The sequence below is a fragment of the Xylona heveae genome, assembly GCF_001619985.1.
Source record: "Xylona heveae TC161 unplaced genomic scaffold L228scaffold_3, whole genome shotgun sequence".
In the NCBI taxonomy this organism is placed as follows: Eukaryota; Fungi; Ascomycota; class Xylonomycetes; order Xylonales; family Xylonaceae; genus Xylona; species Xylona heveae.
The window spans coordinates 2,220,546-2,235,242 of record NW_017264195.1 but is presented as its reverse complement, the minus strand read 5'-3'; the positions used below and the strand labels follow the sequence as shown (position 1 = coordinate 2,235,242).

The following is a 14,697-nucleotide window of genomic DNA, read 5'->3' as shown; positions in this document are numbered from 1 at the left end:
TACAGCCGATTTACCACCTAAACTCCCGACGCTGGTTCTCCAATAAATTACCAAAATCCCTGTACTCAATTGACCGTCTTGGAAAGCTGTTTAAAGCGTGAGCCAGATAATGCTTGGGCTCGGTGCTTACGAGAGCAGCGACGAAGAAGATGTTGGCAAGTCTCCAGCTCAGCAAGTGAAGCCACAAAAGGGCGAAGCAGTAAGTCGCATCGGCAGAAACAAGAGCACCAACACAGTAGTGGGATCAATGAGAAGCTAACGTTACAGACGGAAGGCAGAAGGACCAGCTCCTGAGATAGTGAAAAAGGATAATTTTTCTACAATAGGTGCGTACCTTTTATTGGAATTGGAGATACTTCCACTTTGATACTAACTACTTTCTCTACAGAACAGAAGGATCCTGCGGCTGCGGAATCAATATCATCAGCACCACCGACGGAGCCCGCTTCCACATCCATTCAAGAAGAATCAGCAGTTGAAGGACCAATGGTTGGGCCAACTGGACCGCCGGCATCACCGCCTCCGATGGACGGGGCAGAATCAAGGCCGCAGTCTCCGTACAGCGCAAATCGATCACTGTTGCGCGACCTAACATTACCTACTGTACCAAACCTCGATATTCCTCCTTCGCCCCCTGGATCACCGCCGCCACGGACAACAGCAAAATTTGCGCATTTCCTTCAATTAAAGAGAGAAGGCGTCCATTTTAACGACAAGCTCTCCAAATCATCGGCGCTGAAGAACCCGAGCCTCTTGCAGAAATTGAGATCTTTTGCTGGAATCGATGACCAGACGCAATACGCAACTACTCTACCAAGTGATATATGGGATCCGCAAGCATTTCCTGAATGGGCATACAAGGAAGAGCTCGCGAAGAGCCAGCAAGAAGTATTGAAACGGAAAGAGGAAGAAAAGGCAAAAATGCAGAGGGAGGCTATCGATTTTGTGCCAGCTGCTGCTTCGGGCGATTCTAGTCGGGTTGCAACACCAGGATCAACGGGCAGCGGTCGACCAAGTATGAGAGGTAGCGCTGCAGAGAGAGTAATGGCCGGACTAGACCGCGAAAGGACCCGCTCTCCCCAGGTCCAGGACAGCCGAAAACGAAAAGATCTTGAAAGGCGAGGAGGCCGATATGAAGGATACAGAAGCAGAGATCGCAGCAGGTCAAGGTCGCCGCGGCGCAGACGATCAAGATCCAGGTGATCATTTCTCGGTTTACTGCTGGCGGGTTTTCTTGTCTCAAAGGGGCGTTTTAGGGCACAAAACAGGGCATCTTCCTCTGTAAAGTCGATAATTTCTTTTATATATAAAAACACCATTTCTTCAAAACCAAATAAAAGGACCTATTTCCCTTTGTCTCCAAGAATAAATTACGCATTTTGTTGCTTATTGACGTCTGCCACGTGATTCGCGCTTGTTGCGTTTGTCTACGGCGCACCGCCTATTACCCTTTACGCTTAACCTCAAGCTCTAGGTAACAGCAAGAGAGCTTAGCCAACGTCAGCGATTCTTAGAACCATTTCTCCGCGAACCCGTCCCCTTTTATCTTCTTTTCACTGCGATTCGATTTTTTTCTTAGTCCTCCGGCTATTTCCATAATTCTCTCAATTTCCTCTACATCATGAACCACTTCCCTCAGGCCTGGGGCCGTGTAAGTCCTGCAATCCTTCATCGGTGACGACTCCGCCGCCCTTCACAGCGCAGCGATGCATTCCGGAGCCTGTCTCCGACGAACTCATTTACATTGCATTAAACAGGCAGCTAATGATGGATATTTGAAAACAATAGCCCCGAGATGATGTTTACGGCGCCTACAATCATTCATACCTCCAGATGACCGGACCGAAGCAGCACACCCAGTCGCCGATAGTAACAGGAACATCAGTACTCGCAATCAAATTCAAGGACGGTGTGGTCATTGCCGCAGATAACTTGGGTACGTTTTATCGCTGTCTTCTTTCTCTAGATCGCGAACAGCCCAGAGAGCTCTCGGGCCGACATCAGACATCCATCCACAATTTGATTGCACTATCCATCGTCAAAGGAAAGCGTAGTGACTCAACTTGCTAATCCAAACTTATCGTTGCGTAACAGCATCATATGGCTCCCTCGCTCGCTTCACCGACGTCAAGCGTCTGCGAACTTTCAACGACACCACGGTCGTCGGCTTCGGCGGCGACGTCTCGGACATGCAGTATCTCGACCGCCTGCTTAACTCGCTCGACATTGAGGAGAACTATTATCCGGAGGGCCACCGCCTCAACGCGCAGAACCTGCACACGTATCTCACCAAAGTCATGTATAAGCGCCGTTCTGATTTCAATCCGCTGTGGAACGCGATCCTAGTTGCCGGTCTCGATGGCGAAGAGAAGCCGTTCCTGGCTTATGTCGACCTTTTGGGAACAAGATACTCGTCCCCTTCGCTTGCGACTGGATTCGGTGCCCACTTGGCTCAGCCTGTCCTGCGAGAGTACGTGCCGGATGAAAAGGCAGCAGAGAACTTGACGCAAGAGACGGCAGTGGAGGCGATCAAGAAGTGCATGAAGGTTCTCTTCTACCGGGACGCCCGCAGTTTGGACAAGTACTCGATAGCTGTGATCACAAAGGAAGGTGTTGACCTCAAGGAGGATGAGAAGCTCGAGAACCAGAGCTGGGCGTTTGCTGACCGTATTCGTGGCTATGGTGCGCAGGTAGTCTAAGTTCTTGGTCTCTTTTATTCTATTAAAGTTGTTTACATTTGATGGGCCGGTTACGGTAGATTCTTAAACTAGGGAAGCTTTTTCCCTTGGCGGAGCTCTTCAGAGCTCACTCCTATTGCATGATGCTTCAAATTTTTCTCCTATCGGCTGTTCATTTTCATTTCACCTTATGAAATATCAATTTACATTTCCTTTCAGATTGAAGATCATTTCAGTACAGTTGCATGACATGGCTATTGTAGACTGCCTCGTAATGCCCCCATGTTCTGGTTGATTGGACATGTAGCATAGGGTTTGAGAAAAGGAACATCCATTTGGGCGTTCAAGCTCCTAAAACAAGGGCCCTCTGCCAAAGCATTTGCGGACAAGGTGTTAAGAACAGTAACCGGTTTCTTGATATTCAAATTGTCGTCATTTGCAGTTTCAGTTTAATAGGCCACATGATTTTTTAAACAAATTGTAATAAATTGCTTCTCGAGAGATAAGTATATGAATATGCTTAGGACAGCAAACCAGCCCCGGCAATTTAGGCGGCCGGTTGCTCAAAATTGCAAAGTAGGAGAATATGATACCCAGAATAAGGTAGCTGTAAACATGTGAAACCAGCCTCATCCATGAGGGACGGAAATCGATACTTATAGCCTTGACTTTGTTTTCTCGAATTCGACCTTGTTGGTGCAGCTTCCGACACCTTCAAGGTTGACCTCGACAATGTCGCCGTCTTTGAGCCAAACCGGAGGTTTCCTGCCCATACCAACACCTTGTGGTCTTATGAGGAGATAATGGTGTCAGCCGTGTTGTTCGTGCCCAAATGTACGTATACAGACAAAAAAAACATAATTAAAGCATGGAAGTGAAAGTAAAGAGATGAAATAAAGGATAAGGGAGAGGGAAAGGGAAAAATAAAGAGGAAAAGAAGAAAAGGACAAAGGGTAAAAAGGCACTTACGTTCCGGTAAAGATCAAATCGCCAGGCAATAAAGTAGTGCCTTTAGACAAGGTTGAAATGGTCTTGGCTACATTAAAGATTTGATCTTTTGTCGACGAGTCTTGTACCGTCTTGCCGTTGAGTTTGGTGGTTATCCGCAGCGCTTGCGGGTCGTTAATGAGGCTCGAAGAAGCAATGCCCGGCCCAAATGGCGCCCAGCCGTCATATCCTTTTCCATGAGACCATTGGCCGCCGCCAAGCTTGAACTGCCATTCCCGATGTGAAACGTCGTTGCCGACAGCATATCCGAAAACATAGTCAAGTGCTTCGGACTCGGGCACTTCTCTGGCCGGCTTTCCGATCACAATCACCAGTTCGCATTCGTAATCGAGGCCTTCGGCATTTTGTACGTGCAGCGGTACGGGTATGTTGTCCGACGGACCGGACAGGGATGTCAATGGCTTGTACTGTAGGGACTGATATGAGTATATATGATACAGTAAATCGGCTCCTGGGGGGTCGTTGTTTACTTACGAAAAGCACTGGATATGTGGGGATGGGCATGCCTGTCTAAAGAAGTGTTATATTCTTCTCAGCATTGGCTACCGGCAGCTTCTTTCAGGACTGGCTACCAACCTCTTTGGCGTGCTGCACATAGTTTAATCCGAGACATCTGACGGTTTTCACATCATCCCATGCTAACGGAGCGAGGAGCGACTTGACGTCCTAAGGTCATAGCATATACAATTGAGCTTCATTCTCCAGCGGCGAGGCGGGCCAAGGCCAAGACGGAGAAGATATAAACCAAACTTACAGCGACCTGGTCCGTGACATCATGCTTGCCAAAGATGTCGCCCTTGATCACCTTGGCTTGTCTCGCCTTTGCAATATTGGTTACACCCGAAGGCAGAATGGCATCGCCGTAGTAGACTTTGCCGTCACGGGCAAGAAAGCGAATGAGGCGCTGGACCATTGTGTCAGTCTTTCCGGAATATGAGTGCGGATTTAATAAAAATAATAAGCTACAAAAGAAAGAAAAAAGGACTAATTAGGAATCTATGGAAGGGCGTACGGATAAGCGCAACATTATTTGTGTCCCTGGCTATCTAGGTATCACACAATCTGGACTCCGGGCCGGTAGCACTGAGCTAAAGCTGTACTTGGATGTTGCCAAGCTCCACTACACCGAAGCTTAACGTGATGTGCAACGAGAATTGGGCGACCAAGAAATGAGAATCATGCCAGTAAGCTTCAGATACTTGGCTCAACTCATGCAAGTATCTTTTTGATAGCTTTTTCGTTATAGTTTGAAAATTTGACTTTTCTACATAACATCACCGGATATACATTTTCACAGTAGCTCTCTCTCGTTCGGCCCTACAAATTAGCTTTACCCCAGCGATAACCAGAGCTGCCCATAGTCTCCAGTAATGCAGAAACGGTCACCTTAAACAAAAGGAATCTCCTCGATATAGCAACATTTTCTGCTGCTATTGCGACATTATCACCTACTTGCCAAGCGGAATAGCTTCACCCGTGAATACACCAAGATGAGATTGTCCGGACTACAGAAGGAGGTCCTCGCACTCTATCGACGATGTCTCCGCGAAGCCGCAAAAAAGCCGATTGTATGTTTCGCTGGAGCTCCTTTTTTGTTTAGGCCAAGTATCGGAAGCTAACGGTTTGGATGGTAAAAGGAGAGTCGAGATAACTTCAAAGCTTTCGCTAGGTATGTCGACATCCCAATCGCACCCTCAAGCTTATTTGTCCGCGATTTTTTCCTGACGGCTCATTGATTGACATGGACTTGCAATAGATCCGAGTTTCGACGTAACACAGCCATGGACAAGAGGGATTTTGGCGCAATCGAATATCTCTTGCGCAAGGGCGAGCGACAATTGGAAATGTATGCCTCGCCGGGGATCACAAATATCAGCCGTTGAAGACGCGTCATAACTCCAAGATATGATTGCTGCCTTCTACCGTACACTGGCTGTGTTTCTTTGTCGCCTTGAAGCCAGGCCACAGAGCTCTTTCCAGAGTCTTCGGTCAAAGTTCGGGAGAAAGATAAGTTTCCGGTTTGGGAAGGGTCGGCTTCAGCGGGCCAATCAGCGCTCGTAGAAAGTGCCAGAAGGTACTAGCTCGACGCCCGTTACCGCAGTCACGATACCCCAGATTGTTACGGGAAACGACCTCAAGCTTCCAGGGCATGCTAGAAGCTATCGGGCCGCCCGGGCAGATTCTCGTCACCAGGACATTATCACATACCCTTTTGCCTAGCATCTTCCAGAATGTCAAGCAAAAAAAAAAATTGTGTATATATACGGAGCTTCAACCTGACAGACCAGACATTCTCATTCCATCAACAACTCAACTCCTCCTCAAAGCCACACAATAAGCTATATGCAAGCATACAAAGCAGCAACTGCTCGCCTCCCACTCGCCTTCAAAGTGTGCAAGACGCCCGCTCTTAATTCTACTCGCAACATCCACTACACTTCGCCAAACATGTCTTTCTTCTCTCAGTTCCCCGGTGGCGACTTCGCCCCTCTCTTCCGGCTCCTGGACGACTACGATGTCCACCGCGCCGCAAAGAGCTCTGGCACCCTGCGCTCTTTCCAGCCGCGCTTCGACGTCCGCGAGGTCAAAGATGCCTACGAGCTCCACGGCGAGCTCCCCGGCATCGAGCAAAAGGATATCAGCATCGAATTCACCGACCCCACCACTCTAGTCATCAAGGGTCGCACCGAGCGCGAGTACTCCGCTGGCACTCCACCCGCTGGTGCCATTGAGGGCGGTGAACAGCCCGTCGGCCGCATCACCGGCGAGGCCGCTCACGAGGACAGCAACAACAACAAGTACCGCAAGCCCAGCGTCGAAGAGGAAGAAGGCGAAGAAGGAGCAGCCGGCACTCCCACCCCGGACTCCTCCACCGATGTCACCACCACTCAGGCCTCCTCTACTGCCGCTGCCAAGCAAGAACAACCCCAGGGCGAGAGATACAAATACTGGGTCTCTGAGCGCTCGGTCGGCCAGTTCCACCGCTCTTTCAGCTTCCCTTCGCGCGTCAACCAGGACGCCGTCAAGGCCAGCTTGAAGAATGGCATCCTCAGCATCGTCGTCCCCAAGGCTCCCGAACCTACCTCGCGTCGCATCTTTATTGAGTAAGCGCTTTTGGACGGGAAACCTTTTTGAAAGCAATCTACAATCTTGATTAATTCCATGATCCTTTGATTCATCCATTATATCTTTTCCATATCATTCGTTCATCCATTCCATCCTGGGGAATAATTCAGCGATCCTCGCTCCCTTTTACGACCGAAACGCGCTCTTATCATCTTCCTTTCTTCTTTTCATCGACTTGCAATTTGCAATTTTGCATTTCCACGGCGAACAAAAAAACCGAAAAGTGTCACACTCATTATTGCACCAAACATTGCATTCTAGCATTGCAGAGGGGGGTCACCGGCGAATAGGACCAAAATCTAGCTTGGATTGGAGTTGACTTTTTGAACCTTGAGTTGTGGAAGTTTTGAGGTTGCGGGTTCTTTTGATCATCAAATCTGTCTGCACTTCTGTTGTTGTCAGCTTTGTTTTACCTACCTTACCTACCTAGCTTGTACTGTATCTGTAACTATAGCTTTTAATTTACCTTAATCACCAAAGCAAGATTAATACTTATATCCCAATTTTCACTAAATATTTCCAAAATGAACATGTGCGTGAAAGGTAGCAATAGTGAAGACGATGTTACGACGATGTGACGATGATGATGGATAGAATGGTATGCTAGATTGCAAGTATTACATCTCTCTACCTATATAAAAAAGAGAACAAGAGAAAGAAAATGGCGAGTCCGGTAATGTTATTATGCACAGATATGAAAAGAAAAAGAAAAAAGGGAAAGAATTTTTCTAAAAAACGACAAAAATGGAAAAAAGAAAAAAAAAAAAAAAATAAGAAAAGAGAGAGAGAGAGAGAGAGAGAGAGGTCTGCCGCCTATGATTCTTGTTCCGTTCCTCAAAATTCAATAGACAAGAGAAATAAGACAAACATATTTGCCTTTTATATTAGACAAGAGGACGTGAGACATATAACAAGAAAGAAAAAATTGTAAGGAAAATCGGCTTCGGGCAAACAAGGATATGATGCTCAAATATGATAGACGGGAAATGGCCAGAGACAAAGGAAATATGACAAGAGAGATATTAGAAAAAAACCAAGATATTAGATACTCCATGCGATGATTTTTTTGTTCTCTCCAAGGCGTGCTGGCTCTCTTTTTGCTTTTTTGTTTCCTGGCGGATCTCCCGTGACCGCAGATAAATTCATATTCTAGATGGCAAAAAACGTTTCCGTATTATCCAATGCGCTGATGACTTGGTTAAGAAGTGGCTTTCCGTAAAAGTTGAGTATGTCCAACGGAGGGTGATGCTTAAGATAGAAAGATGCAAAATGGAAATGGAAAAGTCGTGCAAAGAAAGACAAAGAAATGCTAATGCGGTGTCGTAGGGCTTATGTCGACTGGTGACTCGCCAGGATAAAAGATCCCGTCAAGGGCGCTAGGTGGCTTTTTGCTCTTTCGTGCTGATCGTTGCTCTTCGCGTCGCTTCTTCATTTGCGCCCATCCCTCGTCCTCGTCCTCGTCAGCAATGGCAGACCTGTTCTGAGCCGTCTCATTGGGAGGTGGGATGACACGAATCGATGCTTGAACTGTAGATTTAGAGGAAGGCCCGTTTTGACCCTGCGTGTTGTTGCTGTTACTGAAGCCGTTGAGCATACCCGAAGTGAAGCTAGACGCTCGAGACTTGTCCTGACTGTTCGCTGCGGGCGGCGCCACGGAAACGGGTCGATATCGAGAAGGTAAACCAACGTTGCTACGCTCTGAAGGTGCAATTGAGGGTGTGTAGCCTTGTCTTCCACCATGGAGTGAACCCTTTGCCGATGCCGCGTAGCCAGGGTTCGGGCCATTTGGAGTATTGTTCCATTGAGACATGACCGGATCAAACATTGTATTCCGATGCTGTTCATTCAAGAATGAGCCTGGGGTATTGGGCCGTCCTGGGTTTCCCATTGATATGGGACGCTGCATCGGACCACCAGGTGGGGCCAAGAACCCGCCAGCACCGACCCCGGCAGCTCCATTTGGAACAGGTGGACTCGGACTGTTAATGTTTTGCATTTGCATCATCTGCTGCATCCATTGCATTTGCACCTGCATCATCTGTGTCATCTGCTGTGACATTTGCATCTGTGCCTGGTCGCTAGGCGATAGCAAAGGTGGCGTGCCAGGAGTTCCTGGCATCATCGGCATGCCCATGTTCATCCCAGGGAAGCCTGGAGGCGGCAAACCGGCCATGGGAGAGCCCTGCGGGTACATTTGTGGGAACCCATTTGCCATTGCGGGCGCATTCGGAGCGCTGCCATACAGTGCATGTGCACTTGGACTAGCACGCCTCAGGGCTCGGGAACGCTCTTCTTCAGCAATCACACCTACAAGGCCTCCCGCGGGCACGTTTGGTGGCGCACCGCCGGCATGGATTGAAGGGGGACCATTCTGACTAAAGGCCAGGGATTGACGATTCGTAGGAGCCACCAAGCTTGCCCCAAGGTAAGGGTCGACGGGTAAGTTTCTGGCAAAGACGGGAAGATTGCCGCCGCGGGCACCATTTGCTGCTGGATCTCCCATTGCAGAACCGGGAGGCGGCGGGTAAGCTCCAGGTTGGGCAGAAGCTCGAAGATTGGTCATCGACGATGAACCATGCAAGCGTGAGGGAGGACGGTTTTTGCTCGGGAATCCATGCGCAGCGAGGATACCCAAGGGCACATCCTCATCTTCGTCGTCGTCGCTGTTCCTTCCATTCGGGCCTAATCTGTCCATCGCTAGGCTGGCGGAAGACGCACTGACGGGCAGAGTAGGCATACTGCCAGTGGCCCGCGCCAATGCCGGCCTCGGGGAGTTGAGTGAGACCTCATCCATAGCATCCTCGCCAGTGATTTTCATCATCTGTTGGCGGTAAACTGCAAGGTGAGCTTCCTGCTTTCGTCGCTGTTTAGCCAACAAACGATTTCTTTCCGATTCGTCGACATCCTCATAGCCTTCATCGCTCGCTGATGATTTTCCGCTATCGGAAGCGTTACTCTTGGTCCTCGACAGCTCACGTTCGCGACGGTATTGTTCGAATTGTGCAGGCGTCATGACCTTTTTCACAGACGCTGCCTCAGGTCTAGCATTAGAAGAAGTCTGGGTGCTTGCGGGTTTCGTAGGATTGCCGGGCGCTGCAGCGGCGTTTTGCTGAACCAACTCCATATTTCTCGCCTTCGGAGTTGTTTCCGTCGACGCTGCTTGCCACGCGCCAGATGTGTCAATGACATCAAACTCATCATCAGTCATGGCAGAGCTATGTCTATTGCTGCTTTGAACGATGGAAGGAACGGACGCGTTCTTTGCCGAGAATGACTGGAATGACGGTGCTTGTAGAGAATTCATCTCTCGTTCCTGGGCATTGTGCTCGGAAGGGAGGCCAACAATTGTCCGCACGCCATCTGGTCTGCGATTCGGGGCTCTGTTTTCGGCTACTGATTTCATTACTAATTTGGCATCTTCATCTTCCAACGGAACAGATCGAGAACGTGCCATAAAGGCACTGCTTCTCCTCATCGCGTTATTGCGAGAGCCTGCGTCTGTGTAATCTGGCGAAGAGTCTGCCGGAGATTGTACAATCGTTGGGAGTGATGTTGTACTTGGTGGAATTAGCGGTCGAACGTCCTGATGCCTTGGCGTGGACATGGCTCGCTCATCAGTCTGATAAGTTCGCAGCGGAGGCGGCGTTGTAGAAGACATGAGCCCCTCTTGCGACGCATTGCTATCCCAAGAATATCGCGAATTTCTCTTTTCGGGGGAGTAATCGTAGTTGGGAGGCAGAGTACTGCTGCGGGTCTGGGGTCCCTCATGAGGCTTAGGCGGCATCTTTGGCGACGAAAGCGAGAGCAGTTCCTAAGGAGCCAAGCATTAGATTAGCTGTTGACTTACAGGGGGGGGGGAATATTCGGCCTTCTTACTCACCGGGCTTTGTCTCACCGGTCGGCCAAAATCCCGGGGTTGCGAAGCAGGTCCTCGAGGATCCTGCTTTCCAAAGTTCTCAAACATATTGCCGAATTCAGCACCTCCAAAGTTCGAACCGCCTAGTCCAATATCGGTATCCAGCCTTGGGGCCGCGGCTGAATGGACGTGACTAGCCATCTTCTGAGAGGCAATAGCAGCACGTGGCGCTTCCCTTCGCTTGGGCTCGGATTGGTAAGAAGGTGAGGGTACGGAGTGGGAGGAAGTGGGAGGGGGAGGGGGAGGATGAGAAGGATGAGCAGGCTGTGATTTGACAGACTTTGGCGATTTGGCGCCAAAAGAAAATGTTCGGCCAGCAGCACGTAACGAGAAAGTGGGCCGCGAGTCCGGAATCGGGGGGATAGGAACTTGATGCTGATTCTGGGGTTCCTTGGACGAGGCAAATTCGTCGGAATTCTTGGCGTCGGTCAAGGACGGCAGAGTAGATGAAGAACTGAAACGAGCGGATGCTGACGAAGTATCATGATAACCTCCAGTCGAGGTCGAATTGCTAGTTGTCCCACTTCCCCTGTGTCAAGTCAACATCTGGAATGCTTCCACTAGTTTTGCGAATTACCCGTACCGATTGCTAGAACCAGGTTTGCTCAATTGACCAGGACCACCTCTAGAGCCGTATGGTCCGCCCCCGGCAAGCTCTGATATTTTAACGGTCTCGTCAAAGGACTTGCTCCCTCCACGATTGCGCTGCAGCACGCGAAATGGTTCCGAATGATTGTCCGTTCCCTCAAGGGGATTTCCCGACGATTTCCGACGGGTGAATCCCTTTGGAAATTTGATCGGCATAAAGAATTCAACAAAAAGCCCCGGTCAATGTACGGCCGGGAGCGGGCGAACGCCGAGCGAGTGCAAAGAACCGCGTACGGTCCTGGACGAAGAGAGGGGGGAAATACCCCCAAAAGAATGACGGAAAGTTTGCGTTATGTCTAACCAACGAGGCGGCAAGAGAAGCAAAGCAAGTTTGAATCAGAGCGAGTGTCGTTGTAAATTCCGCAGCTCTGAAGCTAAAATAGGGGTGGCCAGGAAAAACGAGCGTGGCCGAGTTGGACGACCATTAGAGCACGGGTGTGCAAGATTCCCTAGATACAGTCCGCAGATTAGTATATACAATCGTTTCAATGACTTTGTACGAGTCTCTCAGGCGGCACATCTGCTGTATTTTGCGGGCGCTGAAGGCGAGGGCGTTGGAGGATCGAGTGACGAGGTCGAGTGAGTGATCATGAGAATCCAGTACTGTACTCTCACAACGACCACCCTTTTCTGGTCCGAAAGAAACCCTTAGAGTCTTCACATGCCACTCCAGTTAGGCACTCCTCATTATTCTGGATGCCGTTGAGAGAGTTGTATGTTCCCTCTTGTCTCGTCGCTCGTGGGCGAAAGAATTGGTGGTTGTTGACAGATCCGCGCCCGTGCCAATTATAGCGACTCACAACGCACGCAAACACCACACAACATTCCGAGCGCCACCGAGACAGGAAGAAGGCTGTAAATTCTGGACACGCTTACCGGCACATCTGCAAAGAAAGGCGGCAAAGGTCCCCAAGATCACAATGGGCCGCACGTACACAGAGAAGGCGTGTGTGAGAGTGGGAAAGAAGTGGAAATGGGTGAAAAATGGAAGTCGGCAAGTGGTGGTGACCAAGCGGCCAGCAGTCCTAGGTAGGTAGGTAGGTAGGTAGGTAGGTAGGTCGTTGACGAGAGGAAAGGAAAGCAAATCAGTCCTATCCAGTCGTTCAGTCAGCCAGCCAGGAAAGACAGGACTGCTTGGATGGGAAACCCAGCAACGTTTCGGGGGGGGTGGTTGTGGCCCAGGAATGTTTCGTTTCGGTCAGTTTTGGTGGTTCTGCTTAGAGACGACCGAGGGCCCGAGAATGAACGTTGTTTGGTCCGTTGAACGGAAACATCAGCGCTCAGCGGGGGCGCTAGCCGGCTTCGTGTTAAGAAAGTCTTGAGAAAAAGACGTTCCCATGGGCTCGTATTTTGATGCACAGTTTGGGCATTTATTACTCGTCTAGTAAGGCTAGTTTTCCCAGCAGGAGTGGTCCCCACTACGGACGGAGGATACTACTCTACTCGTACAGATGTAATAGCATGGAACTAACGGCGGCTCCGCCAGGGGACTCGAACCGATCGGACCAGAAAAAGGCCCTTCAATGGCTGGGTTGGCAGGATCAGCGCTGGACCTTGCCTCGCCTTTTGAAGAATCATCATCATGGTCTGGTTCGATCATCCTTTGGCTTTTCCTTTTCCATCGGGACATTATCCGTCCTGGACGCGTAGGACAAACCCCGGGGTAAGGGAAGATCCTGCACATGGCAGGTTGAGTAACAAAAGGCACAAGAACTGTAAAGCCGCATCTCTGTTTGATTACCATACTATACTTCGTACAGAGTACTCTACCTAAAGTTATGCATTGGATACCCTGCCATGTGTTTGTCGCCATCATTGTTCGACCTCGTCGTCACTCTTTTCATCGTCATCATTAAAGATGACTTTTCACACTTGACAGCCTTGCTCTTGTGGTTCTGCACCGACTATCGATAACATGTTGCACTACAGCAAGCATCGCACAAGCGCTATCCCGGCGCACGCGGCCTCGAGCATCGCGGCACCATTTCCATGTTGCCGCTTCTTCGCTGGGGTTCTCCGCTCCTGCTCACCGATTCTTTCGCCCAGCAAAAATATCGACACAAACGTAAATAATGGCGACTTGCCACCCCAGCCACAAAAAAGAAATCAGACGAGGGAAAACTGAGGCAAGCTTACAAGTAAGCACAGAAGGAAAGCAAAAGAAAAGCCACCGCAGCGGCCCGCAGAGGTCGGCAATTGGGGCTTGTGGGGGAGGAGAAAAGTAAAAATATTGAGTGGCTGGTTGCGGTTCCATGGGAATTTCGACGCTGCAGTTTGTTCACCAGGGGATTCGGCCACAAGCTTCGATGGTTGGCCCAAAACAGTTTCGTTTGGTTCCTGGCCCAAGGCGCCATCGGGGAACCGGAGCCAAAGTCTGACAGACATAAGGTCGCGAATAGCAAATCCAACCAAAAGCCCAGGTAGCGACGTCTCTACCTGTTTAGTAGGTCTATGTACATCGATTTGTTGAATCTTTTGCCAATAATTGGGTACCGGCTGGGCAAAAGCTTGGCTGCAAAAGAGGGAGAACAATCTCCACAGTACAAACAATGAACAACAATGCAAATGACCTTAGGTAATAAAGACAAGGGATCTGATGATTTTCTAGGTCAAGGTACAAAGCCATCCACAAGTCCCACTCCTTTGTGAGAGCACGTGCAAAAATCCAGAGTCTCACAAGTGCGCTGCGATCAACCGCCTCTGGAAGACTAGGTAGAAGGTTCCTTCGACCGATCCGTTTCTCATGGAGTACAACGAGTAGAAGGCGGGACCAGCCTAGTTGCATTCTTTTCGAGATTGTTCGGCTGCAGATGCCTAAATTCGGAGGTATATTATGGTCTCATATTACCATTATATTTAATGGCGCGCTTTCTCCAATCTCCTTGGAAACCTTTTGCTGTCCAACGAACAAGGGGGAGAAGAGAAGAAAATAGTTATTCATCACTTTGCATGGTGTCCTGTCGGGCTTAATTCGGATGTAATAACCACATCGCTAGCATTAAATGGATCTAATGGTTGATTCACCCATCAAAACCCCCTGAGATGGGCGTCCTGATGAGTGACAAATATCACGTCATTCCTTCTCTTAGGCCAGGCAGAACCATGACTAAGTTAACTCAACCCCAAAACTGATCCGCACTAGAGGGAGGGAGATCCGGCTAATTCCAACAACCTCTTACTCCATATTATTTGTTTACTTTGTACCTTTGCCCATTGAATCCGTTCGAGTGGCGGCGAGCGACATCTCTTAGCATCTCTGATGCCCTCGCAAAAACAGCAGCTAAGCACAGGTGGTGAAATTCTTCAATCGCTCTACCTTAC

At 49.5% G+C, this 14,697-nt stretch overlaps 6 protein-coding genes across 6 annotated transcripts; 4 read left to right on the top strand and 2 right to left on the bottom strand.

Moving 5' to 3' along the window:
• Positions 1 to 17: 17 nt before the first annotated feature.
• On the top strand, positions 18 to 1,347 carry L228DRAFT_259835 (HCNGP-domain-containing protein). Its single transcript, XM_018334200.1, has 3 exons — positions 18 to 199; positions 275 to 326; positions 389 to 1,347. Exons 1-3 carry the CDS (start codon positions 110 to 112, stop codon positions 1,201 to 1,203), a joined length of 957 nt encoding a protein of 318 aa, XP_018190202.1. The 5' UTR covers positions 18 to 109; the 3' UTR covers positions 1,204 to 1,347.
• Positions 1,348 to 1,472: 125 nt separating this feature from the next.
• L228DRAFT_255556 (proteasome endopeptidase complex, beta subunit) lies at positions 1,473 to 3,139 on the top strand. The gene is made up of 3 exons (XM_018333890.1): positions 1,473 to 1,651; positions 1,789 to 1,936; positions 2,095 to 3,139. The coding sequence occupies exons 1-3, from the start codon at positions 1,622 to 1,624 to the stop codon at positions 2,697 to 2,699; spliced, it is 783 nt and encodes a 260-aa protein (XP_018190201.1). The 5' UTR covers positions 1,473 to 1,621; the 3' UTR covers positions 2,700 to 3,139.
• A 195-nt stretch (positions 3,140 to 3,334) lies between these two features.
• On the bottom strand, positions 3,335 to 4,599 carry L228DRAFT_266961 (hypothetical protein; the record flags this gene model as incomplete). The annotated part of the gene is made up of 5 exons (XM_018334928.1): positions 3,335 to 3,467; positions 3,648 to 4,093; positions 4,161 to 4,196; positions 4,263 to 4,352; positions 4,441 to 4,599. The coding sequence occupies 5 exons, from the start codon at positions 4,597 to 4,599 to the stop codon at positions 3,335 to 3,337; spliced, it is 864 nt and encodes a 287-aa protein (XP_018190200.1).
• Positions 4,600 to 5,125: 526 nt separating this feature from the next.
• On the top strand, positions 5,126 to 5,976 carry L228DRAFT_245630 (hypothetical protein). Its single transcript, XM_018332212.1, has 3 exons — positions 5,126 to 5,254; positions 5,324 to 5,355; positions 5,443 to 5,976. The coding sequence occupies exons 1-3, from the start codon at positions 5,177 to 5,179 to the stop codon at positions 5,567 to 5,569; spliced, it is 237 nt and encodes a 78-aa protein (XP_018190199.1). The 5' UTR covers positions 5,126 to 5,176; the 3' UTR covers positions 5,570 to 5,976.
• Positions 5,977 to 6,134: 158 nt separating this feature from the next.
• On the top strand, positions 6,135 to 6,794 carry L228DRAFT_209102 (HSP20-like chaperone; the record flags this gene model as incomplete). Its single annotated transcript, XM_018329797.1, has 2 exons — positions 6,135 to 6,434; positions 6,603 to 6,794. 2 exons carry the CDS (start codon positions 6,135 to 6,137, stop codon positions 6,792 to 6,794), a joined length of 492 nt encoding a protein of 163 aa, XP_018190198.1.
• A 1,327-nt stretch (positions 6,795 to 8,121) lies between these two features.
• On the bottom strand, positions 8,122 to 11,532 carry L228DRAFT_237551 (hypothetical protein; the record flags this gene model as incomplete). The annotated part of the gene is made up of 3 exons (XM_018330945.1): positions 8,122 to 10,623; positions 10,660 to 11,257; positions 11,312 to 11,532. The coding sequence occupies 3 exons, from the start codon at positions 11,530 to 11,532 to the stop codon at positions 8,122 to 8,124; spliced, it is 3,321 nt and encodes a 1,106-aa protein (XP_018190197.1).
• Positions 11,533 to 14,697: the final 3,165 nt, after the last annotated feature.

Excerpts from the sequence above, each read along its gene's own strand:
- L228DRAFT_259835 (XM_018334200.1), top strand. The coding sequence starts at position 110 with ATGCTTGGGCTCGGTGCTTACGAGAGCAGCGACGAAGAAGATGTTGGC. Across the intron at positions 200-274 it reads AGCCACAAAAGGGCGAAGCA|GCAGAAGGACCAGCTCCTGA; the intron begins GTAAGTCGCATC and ends TACAGACGGAAG. Across the intron at positions 327-388 it reads GGATAATTTTTCTACAATAG|AACAGAAGGATCCTGCGGCT; the intron begins GTGCGTACCTTT and ends CTTTCTCTACAG.
- L228DRAFT_255556 (XM_018333890.1), top strand. The coding sequence starts at position 1,622 with ATGAACCACTTCCCTCAGGCCTGGGGCCGT. Across the intron at positions 1,652-1,788 it reads TCCCTCAGGCCTGGGGCCGT|CCCCGAGATGATGTTTACGG; the intron begins GTAAGTCCTGCA and ends TGAAAACAATAG. Across the intron at positions 1,937-2,094 it reads CATTGCCGCAGATAACTTGG|CATCATATGGCTCCCTCGCT; the intron begins GTACGTTTTATC and ends GTTGCGTAACAG.
- L228DRAFT_245630 (XM_018332212.1), top strand. The coding sequence starts at position 5,177 with ATGAGATTGTCCGGACTACAGAAGGAGGTCCTCGCACTCTATCGACGA. Across the intron at positions 5,255-5,323 it reads AAGCCGCAAAAAAGCCGATT|GAGAGTCGAGATAACTTCAA; the intron begins GTATGTTTCGCT and ends GGATGGTAAAAG. Across the intron at positions 5,356-5,442 it reads AACTTCAAAGCTTTCGCTAG|ATCCGAGTTTCGACGTAACA; the intron begins GTATGTCGACAT and ends GACTTGCAATAG.